This window comes from Pan troglodytes, chromosome 4, assembly GCF_028858775.2.
Source record: "Pan troglodytes isolate AG18354 chromosome 4, NHGRI_mPanTro3-v2.0_pri, whole genome shotgun sequence".
Classification (NCBI taxonomy): domain Eukaryota; kingdom Metazoa; phylum Chordata; class Mammalia; order Primates; family Hominidae; genus Pan; species Pan troglodytes.
Genome location: NC_072402.2, coordinates 40,619,758 through 40,644,467, shown reverse-complemented (window position 1 = coordinate 40,644,467; position 24,710 = coordinate 40,619,758). Strand labels below are relative to the sequence as shown.

Genomic DNA, 24,710 nt, shown 5'->3' with positions numbered 1-24,710 from the left:
AAGTGGGAGGCCAGGTGCGGTGGCTCATGCCTGTAATCCCAGCACTTAGGGAGGCTGAGGCGGGCAGATCACAAGGTCAGGAGTTCGAGACCATCCTGTCTAACATGGTGAAACCCCGTCTCTACTAAAAATACAAAAAAATTGGCCGGGCGTGGTGGTGGGTGCCTGTAGTCCCAGCTACTCGGGAGGCTGTGAAAGGAGAATAGCGTGAACCTGCGAGGCGGAGGTGGCAGTGAGCCAAGATCACGCCATTGCACTCCAGCCTGGGTGACAGAGAGAGACTCCGTCTCAAAAAAAAAAAAAAAAAAAAAGAAGTGGGAAACAAGGAAATACTAAGTTTCATTAAAACAAAAACAAAAAACAACAAATATAGCCAAATTTACCATGCTATTAGGCTCAAAATTTGACATTCTAGGAAATAATGTTATAGTAACACCTCCTGTCACTTATAAATGAAAAAGACTCAGTCAAAAACACTGAAGAAGGTGAACAGTGTTTCTAAGTTTTAATTAGGCTAAGTGTAATTTCAGAAATCATGCCCTTGATTTTTCTGGACCTAGAGTTGAAAATGATTAGGTGACATACAAAGCATCTTCAAACTAATAAACTATGAAACAAAATGGAGATAAAATACATTTGAGATAAGAGGGGACGTTCACTCCAATTCTAACCTTTTCTTCCATCTCACATTTGAATCACTCAGTATGATGCCATTTCTGGAGGCTACCAAGCAGGATTCTTCTAACACTATTACCCAGAAATTTGAAAAGAAAATTGCCTTTTGATAGTACAATAAAAGTCTAAGTTGGGCATGGTGGTTCATGCCTGTAGTCCCAGCAGCTTGGGAGGATTGCTTGGGCCTAGGAGTTTGAGGTTAAGTCTCGGCAACATAGCAAGACCTCATCTACTTAAAAAAAAAAAAAAAAAAGAAAGAAAGTCTAGAAGGGCTCAAAAACAGCTCAGATCTCTTTCTTTTATGCATGTAAAAGAAATGTTGGCCAGGCACGGTGGCTCATGCCTGTAATCACAGCATTTTGGGAGGCTGAGACACGCGGACCACGAGGTCAAGAGATAGAGACCATCCCGGCTAACACGGTGAACTCCACTCTCTACTAAAAATACAAAAAATTAGCCAGGCGTGGTGGTGCATGCCTGTAGTCCCAGATACTCAGGAGTCTGAGGCAGGAGAATCACTTGAACCCGGGAGGCGGAGGGTGCAGTGAGCCGAGATCGTGCCACTGCACTCCAGCCTGGGCAACATAGCAAGACTCCACCTCAAAAAAGGAAATACAACTATGCTTACTACAAAGCCACAAAACCATAGAGGGGGCTTGTTAGATAGAATAATTATTAATAACAAAATAGTGCACTGTTAACCCAAAAGAGAGATGGCTAAGAACATAGCACTTTTAGCCTACCGTATTGACAAAAGTTAACTGAATTATAATATTCAGTGCTACTATATCAATAGAAAACTGGCCTGGGAATGTAAGCTGGTTCAACTTTTCTAATGAAGAGTTTGGCAGTAAAAATTTTTAAAACTTGGCTGAGGCCTGTGGCCTGTAATCCTAGCACTTTGGGAGGCTGAGGTGGGAAGATCACTTTAGGCTAGGGGTTCAAGACCAGCGTAGGCAACACAGTGAGACCCCCATATCTACAAAAAATAAAAATTTGAAAAAAAAAAATTAGCTGAGAGTGGTGGCCCATGCCTGTAGTCCCAGCTACTCAGGCTGAGGCAAAGATCACTTGAGGTTGCAGTGAGCTATGATTGTGCCACTGCATTCTAGCCTGGATGACAGAATGAGACCCTATCTCTTAAAAAATAAATAAAATAGCAGCCTGGGCAACACAGTGAGACCTCGTCTCTGCTACAAATAAAAAAATTAGCTGGGCATGATGGTGTGTGCCTGTAGTCCTTAGCCCCTGCTACTGAGGAGACTGAGGCAGGTGGATCGCTTGAGTCCAGGAGGTCAAGGTGCAGTGAGTGGTGATCTCACCACTGCACTCCAGTCTGGGGAACAAAGCAAAACCCTGTATCAAAATTAATAAAAATAAAATAAAATAATAAAATAAACACTTGAAAATGTTCATGGCCTTTGTTCCCACAATTATGCTTCTAGGAATATATTCTAAGGAAATAATTAGATAAGGGTGCAAAGATGTATATACAAGGATGCTCACTGTAGCACTATATATAACAGAGAAAAGCCAAAAACAAGCTAAATGTTCAATATTAGGTGAGTAGGTAAATCCAGCCATGCATATGCATAAATAGACAAAGACATATAGACTTATATTTACTGATGGGAAGATGGGCCTAAATATAAGTTTAAAATAAAGATTATAAAACAGTTTATATAGAGTTATCTATTTTGGTAGAAGAAAAAAATATTAAGGTGTATGTACTTATCCATATGTGCCAGATTTTAAAAAATCAGGCACATATGGATAAGTACATACACCTTAATATTTATCTCATATATATGAGAGAAGATAAATGGAATATTAGTAAACTATTATTTTAATTTTATTCTACTTTCAAGTTCTGTTAAAATTAGCATGTATCACTTGTACACTAAAAAAGGGAGAGGGGTGAAATAATTACTACAACAATAATGTGCTCCTGTGGACAAAGGGTGGGAAAGAGTCTCACACAGAACCATTTTTTGCAATGATGCTCCCCATAGATTAAGCTGCAAATTCACTGTACATCCTTTGATTTCTTCCTTTTTCAATAGAGGATGATGTTCTTCCCCTTTGATTTCTAAGGTGACATCTTTAAATGTGAACTGTGTTATGCAAATAACTGTGACCAAAATGATCAATTTATGAATCTAAATTCTTTCTATTCTCTGTACACCTGAAAATGATTTTCTAGTTTGTGGCCACAGCCATTATTTCAAGAACTTGCCAGCCTGGGCAACATAGCAAGGCCCTGTCTCTACAAAAAATAAAAACAATTAGTTGGGTGTGGTGGAATGCCTGTAGTCCCAGCTACTTGGGAGGCTGAGAGACAGGAGGATCACTTGTGTCCAGGGGGTCAGAGGTCAGAGGTCAGGTTACAGAGCTATGATCATGCCACTGCACTCGGCCTGGACAAGTGAAACTTTGTCTCTTTACAAAAAAAAAAAAAAAAAAAAAAATGCTGGGCATGGTGTCTCAGGCCTGTAATCCCAGCACTTTGGGAGGCCGAGACAGGCAGATCATTTGAGGTCAGGAGTTCGAGACCAGCCTGGCTAACATGGTGAAACCCTGTCTCTACTAAAAATACAAAAATTAGCTGGGTGTGATAGCGTGTGCCTGTAATCCCAGCTGAGACAGGAGAATCGCTTGAACCTGGGAGACGGAGGTTGCAGTGAGTTGAGATCGTGCCACTGCACTACAGCCTGGGTGACAGAATGAGACTCTGTCTCAAAAAAACCCAAAAAACAAAAATGAAAAAACAAACAACAACAACAACAACAACAACAACAAAAACACAGAACCTGCAGTCCTTTACAACTTTAATTTCTCAGATCTGGAGTGACTTCATTCCTAATATCTGCCCATCAGACAGATTCATGTGTTGGTACTAATTTCCTAGTAGATGTACATATTTTATTTTAAGCTATTTTCAGGGCATCTCTCAATTGTACACTTGATTATTTCAGCCAATTCAAGGCTATAAAACATCATTTCAAGAAGAACAAGGTAGTCATGAGCCAACACTTATGTAAACAGCAAAGTGAAATTACCAGAGATTTAGAAGGCTTCTGTATGGGAGCTGATATAAATGATCAAGAAACTAGATATGGTATCTGTATCTGGACTTTTAAAATTTGTTGGAGTAAATAAGAATTGATTATATTATGCTTATATAATATTTTGGCAAATTATTAAAGGTGATTAAAAATGTCGACTTAGTTTTTTAATTAATTATGAAGATATTATAAAACAAAGAATTTGGTTACCTCCCATATCAAGCGCTGTGGAGTAACTGATGTATATTTGTGTATTAAGAACAATGTAGGCCAGGTGTGGCGGCTCACGCCTGTAATCCCAGCACTTTGGGAGGCCGAGGCGGGCAGATCACCTGAGGTCAGGAGTTCGAGACCAGCCTGGCCAACATAGTGAAACCCCATCTCTACTAAAAATGAAAAAAAATTAGCTGGCCGTGGTGGCAGGTGCCTGTAATCCCAGCTACTCAGGTGGCTGAGGCAAGAGAATCGCTTGAATCCAGGGGGCGGAGGGTGCAGCGAGCCAAGATCGTACCATTGCACTCCAGCCTGGGCAACAAAAGCGAAACTCCGTCTCAAAAAAAAAAAACAAAAAACAAAAAAGACCGATGCAATGTAATATAACATAAGTGTTTCTAAGGTTAATGAATAACCTTTGAGCCTCTTATTTTGCTTAATACAAAAGTCTCTATAGGGTGTGAGAACTGTAAAATGTAACACTACTGTATAGTCACTACTATAATTTTACACTGTGTTGAACTGGAAGAGTTTTCCAGATAACACAATGTTTCTCAGCTAATATTAACTCCAGATCTACATCCAATGCTATATTCTCAAGTGTGACTATACAGAATCAACTTGCTAGATCCTTTGATAATGGCTGATAAGACAGTGTAACATCCTCTGAAACAAAAAATCTTATCAATTGGGAATTAGTCATCTATTATAAAGGAACTGCTGAACATAAGGCACACAATTTAATTACAACAGTGAATTGCTAGAGTCCACGTCTGCTAATGACAACTAATGCTTTAGCAAGGACAACAAATACTTGAAGACCTTAATGTTATTTTCTTCATTTTTACCTCTTCTGGCATATAAAACAGTACATAATCAAAAGCTAAAACAGGATCTGATCAATCATGAGCACCATATATTAGAGAAAAAAATCCAGCAAGATTTCTCTCAAGTTACATACATGAGTTTTACAAAAGGTTATTAATATTACGAAGAAGTAAGCTGTCAGCAAAATTTTGTAAAAATATAGGCACCTGCTTCTCAGTGATATAGTTACCTGGACTTAAAAGCAATTCAGCTGTTCTACAGCACTACAGTGAGGGCCCTGGTTTGGGTTCTGAACCCCTAATTCTTAGGCATTCTTTATTACTGGCTTACATTCTTTCTTTGCTGTCATTATATTTTCTTTCATTTATAGCCTATGTATTCCTGCATTTTTGATTAGTCTGTGATATGATTTTAATGCAATGTGGAGCTTAGCACAATAAACCAAAGTCTCCCAGTATTATGTAGTTTTGTCACAGATTCATTATGAATATGAGTCTCTTTTTAAAAACATACGCAGGGCCGGGCATGGTGGCTCACACCTGTAATCCCAGCACTTTGGGAGGCCGAGGTGGGCAGATCACGAGGTCTGGAGTGCTAGACCAGCCTGGCCAACATGGTGAAACCCCATCTTTACTAAGAATACAAAAATTAGCTGGGCGTAGTGGTGCGTGCCTGTAATCCCAGCTACTCGGGAGGCTGAGGCAGGAGAATTGCTTGAACCTGGGAGGTGGAGGTTGCAGTGAGCCCAGGTCGTGCCACTGCACTCCAGCCTGGGCAACAGAGCAAGACCCTGTCTCGAAAATAAATAAGTAAAATTAAAAAAAAATGCATAAATGGACAAGCAAAAGGTAAAATATACTGTGGTATATTTGGTTATGGATGATTTCTGATCCAGAATTGCTAAATCTTTTTCTTAAGAGTATTCAAGGAGAAAAACGCTGTACAAGTCAGAAAAATACATTAAAGTCTTAATATTCTTCTCTATTGCAGGTTAAAAACTAATGTAAACTTTATTTATAAACATAAAAATAATAGAAATTTCTTTAAACTATGACTTTTAAAAACTTTTATAGCAATACTCTCACAGAGGAAAAAATAATGATGTAGATAACTTTTATTAGCTCAAAGAAATTATAATAGCAATACAAGGTAACATTTATTGAGCACTTATTATGTGTCAGGTTCTAGCTAAATCATAAAAATGAAGCACAAAAAAGTTAGAAAACTTACTGGGATCATACACCTAACCAGGGTTTAAACTGAGTCATTCTGACCAGAGTGCTCAGGTCTTTAATATAAGATTAACATAATATAATCTAGTCCAATAAAATGCAATCACCAGAAAGATAAAAAGTTGAATGGCAAAGATGTGAAGATTAAGAAAATTAAAAAAAGAACTAACGCTGACACTAAAAAAAACTTCCTCCAATGGTAATCTGATTTTATTTTGAGGGTACAGACTTTAGAGACCGCAAGCATCCAGCTTCCTGTCTTAAATTCCTAAACCCTTACCAATGCTAAAAATTAAAACAAATTTCCATAGATTTAGCATATGAACAGAAATATTCATTTATAATATCCAAAGGTAATTTGCATAAGGAAAACACAATCTGCTCAATAGAGCTTAGTATTATAATGGAAATGAAACATATTATTAAAAAGTGATTTCCTTGTTGAATATAATTTGGAGATACTTTAGCTTAAAAGTGAGACTGTTAAAATCTGCTTTTCTGCTATAACATATCATATAGACCACGTCCATCAAAACTGCTAAATCCTGACTGAAGAAACAGATATTACATGATATACAAAACCCAGTATCTTCTATTTGTTTCAATTCAGTTTGAAATTCTTTCTGGAGTACCTCCTATATGACAAAATTCCAAGCTGTGAATAGTAAAGGACACATGCAAACCTGACAGAGGAACTATTTAGTAGACAAGGAAGACCTTTTTAATGCTTAATGTTACTATTTAAAATTCAAAACTAAAATCAGTGGCCTAACCAAAAGATTTCTAGGAACTGGGAAAGCAGGCTGAAATATAGCACAGAAAGACTCAAGTCCACTCTATACATTCATACAGTACCTGGGAGCTGAATCTGTGAACATCATCAGAGGCACTGACTAGATCAATGGAAGACATGGAGGAAGAGCGACTATAGGGCTACCAGAGACAGACAAAGAAAAAACCAAGTAATCAGAACAAAGGCACAACAGAGCATTCAGTACCAACTTCCAAACACAAGATAAAGGGAAGAGAAAACAAAGCACTATATGAAACAAGCACAGCAGCAACTGCTGACTTCATGCACCTATTATGTATTATGTTCCAAAATCATTCCAAAAAAGAATGTAGTGCTTCCAATAATACAAAGTAATACCATTTAACCCCAAAGAAGAGAGAGATCTAGTATAACTGGATATACTTCTGGTTAACTATTTTGGACTAGCCACTCCTTATTTGCCCACCCCCAACTTTCCCCTTAAATAAAAATGAAAGAACTTTATTTTCAGAACAAGATTTCTAACTGTTTTGGAGGATGTATATGGAATACAATATATAAAACCAAAAACAGTCTCATTACTTAAATTCATGAAAAGGGGAGAAAACTTATATACTACAAGATATTTCCGGCTGGGCATGGTGGCTCATGCCTGTAATCCCAGCACTCTGGGAGGCTGAGGTGGGTGGATCACAAGGTCAGGAGATCAAGACCATCCTGGCCATGGTGAAACTGTCTCCATTAAAAATACAAAAATTAGCTGGGTGTGGTGGTACATGCCTGTAATCCCAGCTACTAGGGAGGCTGAGGCACGAGAATCTCTTGAACCCAGGAGGTGGAGACTGTAGTGAGCCGAGATCGCGCCACTGCACTCCACTCTGGTGACAGAGTGAGACTCCATCTCAAATAAAAGATATTTCCACCAACAATGAAGAACAATACAAGGTGTACTTTTAGTAAACTCTGACATTAGCTTACCTTTTGGACAAATCTATGTGTCCCCACAGAAGAAAAGGCATCTCCAGAGGGCAAGGATGTAGGCCAATGTAATCTCACCTTTTCACTCTGTGACTGAAAAAACATATAATGTTAAGATGGGAAGGTTTTAAAGTGTATTTTGTAACTCAAGAATGGATAATATAACCTGGAACTACCAACATTCACTTAGTGAACGCCTTAGTGCTTATAACCATTAGAATTATGAAACTACTCCGCAGACATGGCAAATCCTGATACTTGCCTCAGATATCCCAATTTAACCTCTTCTTTCTGACTCCACAGATACTATGTTAGGCAAGGGATAAGTTCGTTGATTTTGCTCCTAGTCAGACTCCCTGCTACCTGCATAGCATTATTTATCATGGGTCAATCTTAACGCTGCTGCCAATTCTCTCCTATCCAAACCCTGGCCAAATCATTCCAATGATTCTACCTTAGCAGGCCCCTGGAAGGCTGACTCACAGGTTTATATATAATTCGAAATAATATCATTGTTTGCTTCAGTTATGTTCCTAAGAACATATCATGTATATCTCTTTGCCTCCTCTCCATGAAGGTATTCTGCCCTTCATCTCATCATCTTACTCCTGTTAAGCTGCCACTTGACCTTCTTCCTCTTTAGTTTGCCTCAGTTGTTCTCATTTATTTCAACCAACTGCTAAGATCTCATTTCTCATGCACCAGTTTATCCCATGTATCTTTCTTTCCCTATGTTTGCAAGTAACGTAAACTCAAACATGTGTGATATAAGTGTCACTTGGAGAATATCTATTTAATGGCTGTGTTGTTGAGAGATCTGTGCAATATACACTGAATATGAAGAGGGAAATGATCTAAATCTATGGAACTGATTTTATGGATTACAGAAGCTCTCACTACTCTATAGAGTATTACCACATTGTATCTTTGTCATATCAACATGCCTGGCTATTAGGCAAGAAAAACAACGCTCTGTTCAATGACTATTTTGCAGAGCATCTAGTACAGTGTCAAGAATAGAATGAAGTTGATTGGATGGCCCCATGAATATTTCTTTTTCTAAAGCTTACGGAAGGGTTCATCAATTCTCTCAAACCCAACTCAATCACCATACTGATATTCAGTAGAGTAGCATTTTAGAGAGAAGAGATGTTTTGAATCATCTTGTCTACTTTGTTTCACAGATCAGAAAACCAAGGCCCAGAGAATTCAGTGATAAGTTCATAGCTACAAAGTTAGTTAGAGGTAAAACTAAGAGTAAGACTGAGGTGTCTTGACTCATTCACTACTTTTTCCCAAAACAGCACATCCTAGACAAAAAACTAAGGGAAACAAATAAATAATGCTACTTCAGGTAGTACTTTAGGTTTCCAAAAGTAGAGCCCATTTAGGAACTAAAAGTTCCCACTCTTCTTGAGTGGTACATAGCATCTTTTGGGTATAAAAAAAAAATGAGCAATAAGCTTTACAAATTAATGTGACATGAACTTTTTATCAGTAATTTTTAAAAAGATAATGAAAGATACACATGAGAAGCAGTTACTACTGCAGGTGATTTACCCTTAGGTAGACCAATAAGAGCATAATAGCCATGACTGTCTTAGCAATGACAAGAAACGAACAAGCCAACTTTTCTATGCAAATTCATTTGTAGTATAAAACTGACACATACATGATTATTTGGCAAGATACTCTGTAGCCCCAGTTTATTAATACTTGCCCCCCAAAAAGCTTAAGCTTCCACCATAACTAGCATAGCTTAAACAAGGGGAGGAAATAACAAAATTCATCCTTAAGTACCATCTAGTTGTAATGTATGGTAACTGTACTGTTGCCAAATTAAAGAAGACAAAGTATCAAATTAATCTTGAAGCTAGTTAATGGGTTTAAGAAATACTTTTCTTCAATTTCCACAGCAGCTGGGTGTAACTGCTATACACTCAATAATGATGACAAAACACTGAACAAAGCAAAAGCGAGAAAGAAACTGAAGGTGAAGTAGTGAAGGTAATAAAGGGGTTAATAAAAACAATACTAATATAGATGAAAAACCTGAAGTTTTTGGTCATCTTCCTTTTCATATCATACTTGGTGAAGAAAAATTCAAAGAAGCTTTTTACTTAGACTAAATATATGCTTTATATTAAAAGAATGTTTTAAGCTGGACACTTAAAGGGAAATAAGCAAAAAGAGCACTTCTATTTAAGTTCATGTTAATTACGCATGGTTCCTTTTAACAATTATTGGTTTTCTTTCTATTGCTTGGAAATTCACATATAAAGGAACTGACTTATAAAGATTATTTTACGGCCAGTACCATGGCTCATGCCTGTAATCAATCCCAGCACTTTGGGAGGCTGAGGCGGGCGGATCATGAGCTCTGGAGTTCGAGACCAGCCTGGCCAATATGGTAAAACCCCGTCTCTACTAAAAACACAAAAAAATTTAGTCAGGCACGGTGGCGCGCACCTGTAGTCCCAGCTACTCGGGAGGCTGAGGCAGAAGAATCGCTTGAACCCAGGAGATGGAAGTTGCAGTAAGCTGAGATCACGCCACTGCACTCTAGCCTGGGCAACAGAGCGAGACTCTGTCTCAAAAAAAAAAAAAAGATTATTTTACATTTGTGACTCAATGTATTCACAGTTAAGCTTCTAGGTTATTAAGTTCACAATGTTCAAATTCTATTTACATGAAATAATATACACCAAGGAATGCCTATAGGGTTAAAATAAATTTCAGCTTAGAATTTTCAATAATAGATATACCTGTTCTTCTATTTTATCTTGTCTGTCAAGAGCAGCTTCAACAGCATCAAAGAACTCTTCTTCATTAATCAGACTGTTAGGGCCTTCCTATTCCAACACACAGTGGGGAAAAAAGCAGTTTATTTAAAGAAACAGAAAACTCTGATAACTCTGGTATTAACTTGAGTTTGAAAATTGACCTAATAAACATTTATTGAACACATATTTACAAACCAGTCAGTATACTAGATCATATGCATGCTCTGTGTAAAATCACGAGTGTTACAATTAATTCACTCAGTACTCATATATTTACTTACTGTTTATTGACCAATATTGTGTTGGGATAATAGTCTAGAGCAGAGATTGGCAAAAACTATGGCCCAAGGGCCAAATCCAGTCTGCTGCCTACTTTTGTACAGCCTGTGAGCTAAGAATTTCATTTTTAAGTGGCTGGAAAAAATAAAAGTAATAATATGACATGTGGGAATTACTTGAAATTAAAAGTTTGGTGTCCATAAAGTTTTACTGGAAAACAGTGATGCTCATTCAGCTATATATTATCTAGGGCTTCTTTAGTAGCAGAGTTGAGACTTATGACAGAGACAACAGAGATATAAAATTGCAATGAGGTAAGTAAAAATTTGCACAAGAACTATAGCTAATAAGTACGGCTAGGCATTCAGAGGCGGATCTTCCTAAGCACAGGTAATTGTTTCATGGGGAAATAAAAGTTGAGTTGATGCTTGATAGTCTGGCTAGAAGGCAGAATAATGGCCATCAATCACTTGGGGAATTGTGTGGGAGACTTCTTACAATGAAAATTCCCAGGCCTCCATGGCCAAAAATTATTTCTTAGTAGGTCTTCAGTGGAACCTTGGAATATACATGTTTAATAATTCCCTCAAGTGATTCCCATGCAAGTGGAACCTCAGCTGCATCAGAAGATAAACATACAAAGAACAATAACAAAATGTAAACAATCAACATAATGTTCCTGCTGTGATGAACCAAGTAAGTGGAACAACAGCTTTGTATTATGATAAAAGTAGAGACTAAAAGGTAGGCTTGGGTTTAGCATTTCTTAAATGTTAAAATATATAAAATAAGACACATGAACAATTGGTGAAACCTTCCCAGTTAAACTCATAACCCCAAGTCATCATTAGTCCATTAAAAAGTATGTAGCAACATCGTCCTATCCCCACCATAACCTGGAACTACACTGGAAGGGTGGGAGGTATGGGGTCACGTTCTTGTCATTTGGCATATAAGAAATGTTGACTTAATGGAGTTCTTCTTTTAGGGTTATGAGGACTCAGTCCCCTACAACCTACTTCATAAAAAAAAAAACAAAAAAAAAAACTTTCTCTTCAGATACAACAAACATACAGAACAGTGCATATCTTAGTGAAGTATCACAAAGTGAATATACCATCTAATGACCATCTGGGACAAGAGGGTCATGAAAAAATAGTAACAACACCCTAGAGGCCTTCGTCCTGCAGGATTCTCTTTACAAAATCAAAACATTTCAAAGACAGTAAAATGACAGCAGGACAACTTTGCTCTCTGTTGATCAGAGAAAACACAAAATATCCAAACTCAAGCATATTTTCTAATGATTTTAAATACTATTTAACCACATCTACATTTAAAAAATATTAATATTCATTCAATCTACAGTGATTTAGTACATGTGGATTTCTAGTCCTTAAGCAATCATGTCAGAGCCTCAGGAGTCTAATTGAAAACTACAGCGTTTAAAAATTCTGGCCAAGTATGGTGGCTCATGCCTATAAACCCAGCACTCTGGGAGACCAAGGAGGGCAGATCACATGAGGCCAGGAGCTCTGGACCAGCCAGGCCAACATGATGAAAACCTGTCTCTATTAAAAATACAAAAATCAGTGGGTGTGGTGGAGCACGTCTATAAACCTAGTACTCAGGAGGATGAGGCACAATAATTGCTTGAACCTGGGAGGCGGAAGTTGCAGAGGTTGCAGTGAGCCAAGATCGCACCACTGCACTCCAGCCTGGGCGGTAGAGCAAGACTCAGTCTCAAACAACAACAACAACAACAACAAAAATTCTATTTTGCCAAATGAAATGGTTTTTCCTTTAATGGTAAACCTTTGGGAGAGGAACTAAAGGAATTGGCATAAAATTTTCTTTATTAAAAGGGACTTTAAAAAAACCCTTTTATCTCATCATGCTTACTAAGGGCAGGAGCTACTTATCTGCCCCCTTAGAATAGCATTTCTTATGTTAACAACTCTCCTTGAAGAGTTCTCTACCCTTAGATTCCTAAATTCCCCTCTCCCTCTCTAAGCACTCTTATGGGGCTCCTTTGTAGGTTTCCCCTTCTCTGCCTATCCTTTAAATGTTGGTGTTCCTCAGGGTTCCATACTTGCTCTACCCACAGCATTCTTACTTATATCCAACGTTTCAGTCATCCTTTGATGACTCCTAAATTCACAGCCAGACCATCTCTCTTCTAAGGGTCAGATCTTTGTATCTAATATAGAAGACTTCCTCATATAACTCACCTCAATTGCAACGTGTCTGAAACCTCTTCTTCTATCTCCACACGTATCTGCAGAAACCTGGGCCTAATCTTGGATTCCTTCCTTTTCCCTCATTCAATCATCACACCCTTCAATTCTACTTTCCAAATACAATAGTCTCCCCCATCTGTGGTTTTGATTTATGTGGTTTATATACAATAAGATATTTTGAGAAAGAGACTACATTCATATAACTTTTTACTATAATACAGTACTATAATTGTTCTATTTTATTATTGTTAAAATAAAAATTAAACTATCACAGGTACATACATATAGGAAAAAACATAGCACATATAGGAAAAAACAGTGTATATAGGGTTCAGTACTATCTGCAGTTACTGGGGGGGGAGGGGTCTTGTAATGTATCCCCCCAACCACTGATACAATGGGATTACTGTATCTAATTTGTCAGTGCCTCTCTATTCCTCCTGCTTTGACTCTAATTTAGGCCACCTTCAACTCTCATCTATATTATACAAAAAGTGTCCAAGTGCCCAGTCACAATTGTTACTTTCAATCGATTCTTCCTACTGCAGGGAGAATGACTTTTCTGAACTGCAAATGTGAAAATGTCATTTTCTTGATTAAAACCTATTGTCTCAGGATCTGAACTAATTCTTGTTGATCTTTCCAGTCAGTCTCTTAACCATTCTTTCCTCTCAATTTGTGGAGGCTCTACCTTCCAAAGAGAATTACTTTCAGTTCCCCTGAGGAAAAATATTATTTTGCTTCTGACTACTGGAAAACACTCTTTACTCAATTTACTCATTCTTAAGGTTTCTGCTAAGAGGTTCTTTCCTCCTAAGAGGTTCTTTCCCTCCGGGAAGACATCTCTGATTCAACACCTTCCCTGCATTAAAAGTGTTTCATGACATACATTATGATAACTGTCTATTAGCCTTTGTTCCCATTATGCATTCAGGTAGGGCCCTTAGGCAGGATCCTTATAAGCCTTGTTTCTTGTTGTATTCTCCAAGCCTGGTGTAGTGCCCTACATTACGGTAAGTCTTTTTTTTTTGAGATGGAGTCTCAGTTGGTTGCCCAGGCTGGAGTGCAGTAGCGAGGTCTTGGCTCACTGCAGCTTCCACCTGCCGGTTCAAGCAATTCTCCTGCCTCAGACTCCCGAGTAGATGGGACTACAGGTGCACACCACCACGCCTAATACAGCTAATTTTTGTATTTTTAGTAGAGAGGGCGTTTCACCATGTTGGCCAGGCTGCTCTTGAACTCCTGACCTCAGGTGATCTGCCCGCCTCGGCCTCCCAAAGTGTTGGTATTACAGATGTGAGCCACCACACCCAGCCACATTATGGTAAGTCTTAAGGAATAAATTTAAGATTATAAAGTAATTTCTGAGGCTACAGAAGTCAGAAACACTTAGAACTTTTTTATAATTAGAACATCATGAATGTCTGATTATAACCAAAAAGAGTCATAGTTTGAATTAAGTGTCTAAAACCCATACGACTATAATATTGTTGTGTTGATGGAAGCAGAGATAAATATGTACACAAATTATACTTACATACTGCTGGTAGATGATAAACTGTACCATATATTGTTAAATTTAAAACATGGGCTTTATTGGCTTATTTGTATTTTGTACAATCTTCCTATAATGAATATACATTTTATTTATAATATTAAAAAATAAGGTACTTTAAAAAGTTGGTATTTCTTCCAAAATAATAATCCTAAAATAGCAAAATAATTTGTTTAGTTTCAAAACAAAAATCATCATTATAATACCTCATATTAAAACCTCAGAGGATAGCTAATTATGTAATTTTAATACATTTTAGAAGGGATAAATTGAGAATAATTTAAAAATATTACAATTTAAGTCTCATCAGAATGCACTCTCACAGTTGGAAATTGATTCCAATGCAAAAAAATTCAGCATCAGCAGAGCAGCTGTTTAGTTTTCCTTTCTAGAGCAAAAGTAGCAAGAAAAAATTCTTCTGTTTTCATAAATATAACTACAACTATTTTATTCTTCTGTTCCACCTCAGTGGTACTCCTTGATACCCCATTTTTAAACTGCTCATTTCAGAAATATCAACACTTTTTTTTTTGAGACGGAGTCTCGCTCTGTTGCCCAGGCTGGAGCGCAGTGGCACGATCTCGGCTCACTGCAACCTCTGCCTCCCGGGTTCAAGTGATTCTCCTGCCTCAGCCTCCCCAGTAGCTGGGACAACAGGCACTCACAAACACGCCCGGCTAATTTTTGCATTTTTTTTAGTAGAGACGGGGTTTCACCATATTGGCCAGGCTGGTCTCGAGCTCTTGACCTTGTGATCCCCCCGCCTCAGCCTCCCAAAGTGCTGAGATTACAGGTGTGAGCCACTGTGCTGGCCAACACGTTTTTTTTTTTTTAAAGAGACAAAGTCTCGCTCTGTCACCCAGCCTGGAGTGGAGTGGTGCAATCGTAGCTCACTGCAGTCTTGGGCTCCTCAGTAGCTGGGACTACAGGCATGTGCCACTATACCCAGATAATTTTTGTATTTTATTTTATAGAGATGAAGTCTTGCTATGCTGTCCAGGTTGGTCTTGAACTCCTGGCCTCAAGCAATCCTCCTGCCTTGGCCTCTCAAAGTGCTGGGATTACAGATGTGAGCCAGTGCACTAGCCTCAACATTGTTTAATGGCAATTACCAAATATATTTCTTACACATTTTTTTCTCTTAATATAGAAAGCTTATAAGATTTTAATGTATGTGTGTATATACATGGAGAAGGAGATTTTATTACCTGCTTAACAAATAAACACAAGGAGAAAAAAGCTGGTTTCAGACATTTTCAAACAAAGACAATTAGAACAGTTTTATGTTCAGCTATGGATAAGATCTCACAGTAGGCCGGGCGGGGGGTGGCTCACGCCTGTAATGCCAGCACTTTGGGAGGCTGAGGCGGGCGGATCACGAGGTCAGGAGATCGAGACCATCCTGGCTAACATGGTGAAACCCCGTCTCTACTAAAAATACAAAAAAATTAGCCAGGCATGGTGGCGGGCGCCTGTAGTCCCAGCTACTAGGGCAGCTGAGGCAGGAGAATGGCGTGAACCCGGGAGGCGGAGCTTGCAGTGAGCCGAGATCGCGCCACTGCACTCCAGCCTGGGTGACACAGCGAGACTCGGTCTCAAAAAAAAAAAAAAAAAAAAAGATCTCACAGTATAGTACAGACTAAAATCTTTTGTCTGCAAAGTACTCAGATTTTTCCTTTATAGCTTGCTTTTATGTTAAAAAAAAAAAAAGTAGATAACATTAAAAATGATCATCTTTACAGGGGAGATAAAAATTTGTCCTATCAAGTGAACAGGCCTAATACTAAGCCTTTTGAAGCCTAAACTTTGTAGGCAATAAGAAATATATATTTGAGCATGCCTGGCATTTATATATCATGAAATATACACTGAATTAACATAAACACTGAGGAAAAAATTATATATTTAGAATATTTAAAGGTTACAAGAGTATTATTAAAAAATCACTTTTGTGATAGACATGACCTATGTGTTTCTCTAAGATCAAAATATAAATTCATACTTCATAATCTGGTCCTCCAAAGTGGGATTTTTTCTTAAGTTCTGTCATTGCATTTTTATATGCTTCCTCTGTTCTTCTTTTCTTCTCAGTTTCCTATTAAAAAGAAGTGAAAAATCTGTAATTTGAGGCAGGCATTTTAATTACAATGAAGTCTTTTAGGTGGAATTCCTCTACATTTCACTGAAATTTTACAATTTGACACAAAAAAATTCCACTCCTGTGAAAAATAAGAGTATTATTCTGCCCAAGAAAACACTTTTCTCTAGGCTATAAATTACTTACAACCTACTATTTATGTATGTATGTATGTATGTATGTATGTATTTTTTGAGACGGAGTCTTGCTCTGTCACCCAGGCTGGAGTGCAATGGCATGGTCTCGGCTCACTGCAACCTCCGCCTCCTGGGTTCAAGCAATTCTCCTGCCTCAGCCTCCCAAGTAGCTGGGATTACAGGCTTGTGCCATCACACCCAGCTAATTTTGGTATTTTTAGTAGAGATGGGGTTTCACTATGTTTGCCAGGCTTTTCTCGAACTCCTGACCTCGTGATCCACCCTCCTCAGCCTCCCAAAGTGCTGGGATTACAGGTGTGAGCCACTGCACCCGGCCACAACCTACGAGTTAAATCACCACTAAAATCACCTTAAAAGTAGGTTATGTGTTTAAATGGTTAAGTAACTGCATGTATACTTAAAAAGAAAAGAAAAGAAAAAAACCAGGTAAATTAGCACCTGAAAAATACCTACTATACATTCTTATACTTCCCCTTCCCACCAACCCCAGTTAAGAGATACATTTATTTTGGTATGAAGAAAAACAGCAAGTAATACCAGAAAAGAACTCAGTAGGTGGGATCAATGAATGCTAAAAAGATATTCTAAGAAAGAAAACCTTCTTATACTTTCTCACTGCTGCTTAAGACTGTATTTTAGCATTGAAAAAGACTTTAGTTATGTATTTTAACACTCTCCTTTTAATGATAGGGCCTATAGCTCTAAAAGGTTAAAAGACCCATGGTCAACACTTAAAATAACAAAGGTTGGTCCCATATAAAACTTATTTCCACAACAATGGGGTTCACTGGGTCAAAACTGATACTGGAGTCCAGTATGTTTGTAAATAATCTAATGCTTTTATTTCCTCATTTCAAATAGTCATACATGGCTTTTTTCTTTTCTTTCTTTTTTTTACCTTGTCCAAATTCCATTTTCTAAAACACTGATTTGCTTGGTCCCCCTATTGGGTAATGTAAGCACCACACTTTTGAAAGCGAAAGGGAATGTTAGTAATAATCTTGCTGAATTAAGAACTGCCTTGGTCAAACCAGGATTCATGGTCACTCTGGCTACAGGAAATGTAAACAGCTCTTCCTATTTCCCCTTATTCCTAAAAAAACACTACTCTGAAGAGCGTGATCATCAAAAATCATAAGAGAACAGATTATGCTTGTGATCTAAAGAAGGCTAGTGAAAGCCACATGAATTTACTGTCACATGTTAGTTCACCATGGGGATACAGTCTGAGAAATGTGTCACTGACGACTTAATTCTTGTATAAACATCATAGAGTGTACTTATATAAACCTAGATGGTATAGCCTACTACACATCTAGGCTATAAACATTTACAACATATGATTGCACTGAATACTGTAGGCAATTTTAACATGATGGTTAAGTATTTGTGAATCTAAACATAGAAAAGGCACAGGAAAAATATGATATAAAGGATAAAAAACAGTATACTTGCACAGGGCACTTATGAATGGAGCTTGCAGGATTTGAAGTTCCTCAGGGTGAGTCAGTGAGTGAGTAGTGAATGAATGTGAAGGCGTAGGACATTACTGCACACCACTGTAAACTTTTAACACTGCATACTTAGGCTACACTACATTTATTTAAAAATGTTCTTCCTTCAATAACAACCTTAGCTTACTGTAACTTTTACTTTATAAACTTTTTAATTTTTTAAACTTTTTGAGTCTTTTGTAATAAGATATCTTAAAACATAAACATTGTACAGCAGCACAAAAATATTTTCTTTATACTGTATTCTACAAACATTTTTCTATTTTTTAAAAAATTTATTTTTTTTAACTTTTTAAACTTTTTTGTTATAAACTAAGAGACAACACACACATTAGCCTAGGCCTACACAGGGTCAGGATCATCAAGATGTCACTAGGCAAAAGGAATTATTCAGCTCCATTATCATGTTATGGGACCACAGTTGTACATGTGGTCCATCACTGATGGAAATGTCGTTATGCAGTGTATCACTGTACTTAATGGCTAAAGTCTAAACTGAACTCACACAAAGCAAACTACTTCTAAATACCACAACAGCGTTAAAGACAGTGGAAATCAATGAATCAATGGGTTCATTAGACCCAAAGATTTCATTAATTGATTTTTGTGTACTAAAGAGAAAATGGGACTACAGATCCACCAGAATGACTAAGCCAGGTGCAGTGGCATGTGCCTGTAGTCCTGGTCATTCAGGAGGCTGAGGCAGGAGGATCACCTGAGCCCTGGAGTTCAAGGCTGTAGTATACTAATGGCTGTGCCTGTGAATAGTCATTGCACTTCAGCCTGGACAACACAGTGAGACCCTGTCTCTCAAAAAAAGAAAGACTGTCCCCAAAATCAAACAACACCAACACCTATACACACACACACACACACAGACGCACACACACACAATACCAAGTAGTCAAGAGTGAACAACATCAACAACACCCACACATCCCTAACAATACCAAAATGCTGTCAAGAATTAAAAATAATTGGAATCCTCACCCATTGCTGGTAGAAATATTAATTTAATCACTTTGGAAAATCATCAGTATCCACTAAAGTTAAGCATATACCCCTATGAATCAAGAAGTCTACTCCAAGGTATGAGAAATATACCTAAAGATATGCTCCAAGAACTCTCATAGCAGTTTCATTCGTGATAGCCAAAAAATGAAAAAAACCTAAATGTCCACCAACAGGAAAATAGATAAGCAAATTGAAGTCATACAATAAAAAGTTATACAATAAAATAGTGTATAGCAATAAAAAAGAATAAACTACTATTAAATATAACAACATGAATGAATCTCACAGTCAATGTTGAAGGAAAGAGAAGGCCTGACTCAAAAGTATACTGTATGATTCCATTTGTATGTTGTTCCAGAACAGGCAAAACTAATCTATAATGACATAGGTTAAAACCATATGATCACCTCTTGGGGTGGTGGTATGATATGGAATAGGAAGGAGCATGAAGGAACCTTCTAGGGTGCTAGAAAAGTTATATATCTTGATCTGTCTATGGTTAAGGGGTGTATACAAACGTTAAAAAAATCAGGTAGTATACTTAAGATTGGTACACTTCATTGCATGTATGTTATGTATTAATTTTAAATGAATAAAACAAAAATGCACAGCACAGCAATAATATTAAAGACTTACAGGAAAGTGAAAATGTATGTAAAAGTACACACCTGTGAATCTGATAATGTAAGAAAATGTATCTTCAATGAACAGGTTATCTCTTATTAACACTGTTAACCATAATTGCCTAATTTTAGAATTTTTGGTCTTCCTGGACATGACTGGCTAACAATTAAGTAGACTTCTTCTACAGTGGAAAGGATCATTATTATTATAGGTAACCAATAAAAATCATCACTACAAAATAATATTTTCAATTAGCTGAAAGAATCCTGGAACTGACATTATAAATCTACATAAAAGTATAATATAGACAATTCTATTATTAAATAGCTGTTATTATCACCTATTTAATTGCTCTCATTAGATTTTAAGCCCCTTGAGAGACTATTTCCTGCTCATCACTGTTTTCCCATTCCTAGCTTAGAGTCAAGCACACAGCGGGCACACACCTGAATGAAACAATTTCAGTGAAACCATATTGTTATCATTGTACTTTCTTTCTCAATTCTAAGAATTACCTGAAAGACGTATTTGTTGATAAACAACTTTCTCTATTTAAGAACTTTCTAGTCTTTAGTGTGTATATATATATATATACACACACACACACACTCTACATACAAAAGATTAGAAAGTTCTTGAATAGAGTTGCTTACCAATAAATACACACATACCCTGCATATATTATGTATATAAATATGAACACACACATACTGTGTGTACACACATGTGCAAATACACACACACTTACATTCCATGTAAAATGTAACTGGGATCCAGTTATTTCAACCTTGAGAAAAAATTACAGTGGAAAAGGTTAATAAAATTTGACATCAGATAGATCTGTAAGAAGACTATAAAACACAGTAGTGTCCAGATTTTAACCAATACTGCCATCTTTTCTGGCTGTTCTTTGGTGGAGAGTGTTGCATGGAGAAGCAACAAAAGTGGTTTTTCCCCGCAGATCTTTGGTTTGCTCTGCTCATTGCTACCCAATAAAGAAAGGGAACTGGTAAGATTAACAATGCTGAAAGCAATCAAAAATCTATCTCCCCTTTTCAACATGGCAAATAAACTTGAATGCTAAAATAATCAGGAAGTGGTATATAATGTGCAAAGGTTTAAAAAAAATTATTTTAGGCAATGTGGTTAGAGTATATGACCAAAGAATATGATCCCTTAGTGAAGGAAAAAGAGACTAAAGAGAGAGAAAGTTGCCAAAAAGTTGGAAATAAGCTAGTCTGGACTAGCTGAATGATAATCTTGAACCATTAGTCTAATGTATTTAGGGAGTTGTCCTGTTTTTCAATACATTGTTTTTTTTTTTGTGAACAGGGACTCTTCTAATAATTCAATTTGATCCACACTGAGTATAGAGTTGAAATCTTTGAAGATAATAATAGTTTGGCTCCAGAATGATAATAAATTTTCTATACCTTAAAAGGATGTTTTCATTACCTATTTTAAAAGAAGACATATTCCTAATCAAAATGGCTTACTCTCACCTGCACTTGTGCATTCTGAACAGCTCTCTTTTCTTCTAAAACATGGGAACCTTCCTAAACACATAGTGCTATCATTGCTTTCCTTAGTGTCCCGCTCAAATTCAAAGGCCTTCAAACTCTGCAAGCAATATAACTCAGAATGAATATGATTCTGGCTGATGTCTAATCTGGCATCCAGAGCTGATATATAAAAGAATAGAGAAAAATGCCTCTAACTCTATTACTTTTCACCTTTTGACAAGCCTCTGGGCCTCAATTCCTTCTTCTATAAAATGATGGCATTGGACTAGAACTTTAAGGTATGTTTCAACTCTAACATTTTACTATTATTCTAAAGCTGAATTATAAATAGAAGTTTTCCTACTTAACAAATCCACTGAGCCATGCTTCACACTAGAAACTAAAGAGTCATACTATAATATTATCAGTGCTGCAGTTTAAACAAAGGTGGGAAAATGTGAACATAGGGCAAATGCTCAAACAACATAATATATGTTAAATGGCATCACTGACCATGGAAAAAATACATGAGTATTACTATAATAAGTAAATGTTTAACTTTGTAAATTGGCATATAAGTTAGTTCATATGCCTTAAATGCAGTTTCATACATCATACACCTAAAGGTGTGTAATGTTAAATGGCTCAACACTTCTATTCCAAAGCATTACTAACATCATCACAAAAACTTTTATATTAAATCTTTCAAGAAAGCATACTGTATAGTAACTAAACAAGTAATTGGTGAATCTTGTTAGGCAAATGAGTTTAGGATGCCCATAAAGCTTCAGAGTAGTAGTATCATCTGCTATTTCTATCAACCCAAGATTCTTCCCTAAGAAGTTAGCTTGTTTTAAATATTCAAACAATACATAAAACTTAAATGTGATTATTTTTAAAAGGAAAAAAACCTAGTCTTACCTTATCCAGTCTCTTCTGCCAGCTGTCCTCACGTTTAACCATTAGTTCAATACAATGAGAAAGTGTTGCAAGGATTCCAGCAGTAGTTGCTTTAAAAGTTATCGCTTCCCCTTTAAAGTCTATACCATTAATTCCTTTTGGTGTCACATGTGGAAATACTGAAAATGAAAATTATTCACTGAAAATATCTCTAACGAGGAAATAATTCATCACAATTTAAGATTAGAAAATGTTTAGAAAATTAGCAAGTCAGAGCAGGTTTTGGGATTTTAATTTTCCTCCTGTAGGCCAACATTTAAAAATCTCCTATCCAAGCTCTATAAGCAAAGAAGCTTCGTGGCAGCATATGTACTTTCAAGTCCTTTTTTTCTAGATTCTGTTTCCTGAAATTTATTTGCTGTGCTGAATCAAATGGTAGGAGGAGCAATACTTTAACAATAACATTCTGACAGCTTAGAGTAGGACCTAATTATGGCAAGAACTACCTTATTATTTTGAAAAGCCTAGAATTAAAAAAAATCTGAAGATAAACTAAAGAATCTAATAAAATAATATACAATTTAAAAATAAACATACAAATTTAAATCCAGGACCAATGCACTTAAACTCAATGCCTTTTATGTTTCAATTTTATCATTTTAATTCATGGTTAGCTTTTGAATTAAACAAAAAATCTTAAAACTCAAAGATGCAAACAAGAAAGCATAATATTCTATAGTTAAGAAATCATTCTAGAATAATTATAAATGAAATAATGTCAATTTTGACTTTAAAAACGATTAGAGATATGACAGTAAAGGTATAATCCATCAAAGAACAAATTGTGAAACTTAAATCAAAATGTAAAATTTCTGCTCTTGAAAACACTGTTAAGAGGATAAAGAGATAAGCCACAAACTGGGAGAAAATCTTGTGTGGCATATATTTAATAAAGACTTCTATCCAGAATATATGAAGTAACCTCAAAGCTCATTAATAATAAACACTGGCTGGGCGCGGTGGCTCACGCCTGTAATCCCAGCACTTTGGGAGGCCAAGGCGGGCGGATCACCTGAAGCTGGGAGTTCGAGACCAGCCTGAGAAACATGGAGAAACCCCATCTCCACTAAAAATACAAAATTAGCTGGGTGTGGTGGCGCATGCCTGTAATCCCAGCTACTCAGGAGGCTGAAGCAGGACAATCACTTGAAACCGGGAGGTGGAGGTTGCGGTGAGCTGAGATCACCATACTGCACTCCAGCCTGGGTAACAAGAGGGAAACTCTGTCTCAAAATAATAATAATAATAACAATAATAATAATCACCAACCCCAACATGAGCAAAAAATGTGAACACACACTTCACCAAAGAGCAGATATAAATGGCAAATAAAAACATGAAAAGGTGCTTAATATCACTAGTTAATATGGAAATGCAAATTAAAACCACAATGACATATCCCTACACACCTATTAGAATGACTGAAATTTGAAGACTGACCATATTAAGTGTTGGTGCGGATATGGAGGAACTGGGACTCTCATATGTGGCTGGTAAAAAACAGTTTGGCAGTTTCTTTAAAAATTAAACACACCCACACCCGCCATATGATTAGAACATTCTACTCCTAGGTATTTACCCAAAATAAATACAATAAATTTCCATGAATAGAATTGTATATGAATGCTCATAGCAGTTTTATTTGTAATAGTCAAAACTGTAACCGACCCAAATGTCCACCAATGAATGACTAGATACACAAACTATGGTATATCTATACAATAAAATACTACTGAGCTATGAGAAGAACTGAACTACTGATACATGCAAAAATAATGATGAATCTCAAACTAAGAAAAAAGCCAGGCAAAAAAAGAATACATACTGTATGAGTCCATTTATATTAGATTATAGAAAATGCAAACTAATCTATAGTATCAGAAAATAGATCAGTGGCTATTCAGGAATGGGGGAGAGAGGAATGACAAAGGGGATGGAGAAAACTTTTGAAGGTGATATAAATGTTAACTATCTTGATTGTGTTGATAGTTTCACGAAAATATCCAAATTTATCAAATTATACACTTTAAATGGTATGTCAATTATATCTCAATAAAGCTTTTTTAAAGCTTATATTTTCTTAATAAGAATACGCACGTACATCAACTCAACAGAACTGAGAATCCAGAAATAAACCCTCGCATTTACAGTCTATCAGATTTTCACGAAGGTGCCAAGACA

At 36.8% G+C, this 24,710-nt stretch overlaps 1 protein-coding gene across 4 annotated transcripts in view; it reads right to left on the bottom strand.

Moving 5' to 3' along the window:
* CERT1 (ceramide transporter 1) overlaps positions 1-24,710 on the bottom strand; it is a 141,503-nt gene that overhangs the window by 24,333 nt on the left and 92,460 nt on the right. For 2 of the 4 annotated variants that reach the window (XM_009449006.5, XM_526893.9), the window contains exons 8-12: positions 22,491-22,648; positions 16,623-16,715; positions 10,529-10,615; positions 7,764-7,856; positions 6,869-6,946 (exon numbers count right to left, since the gene is read on the bottom strand). In XM_009449006.5, the coding sequence (XP_009447281.2) occupies positions 6,869-6,946; positions 7,764-7,856; positions 10,529-10,615; positions 16,623-16,715; positions 22,491-22,648 (509 nt within the window). The remainder of the gene's footprint in view (positions 1-6,868; positions 6,947-7,763; positions 7,857-10,528; positions 10,616-16,622; positions 16,716-22,490; positions 22,649-24,710) is intronic. The other 2 variants (XM_054685039.2, XM_063810357.1) reach the window with 1 other exon arrangement.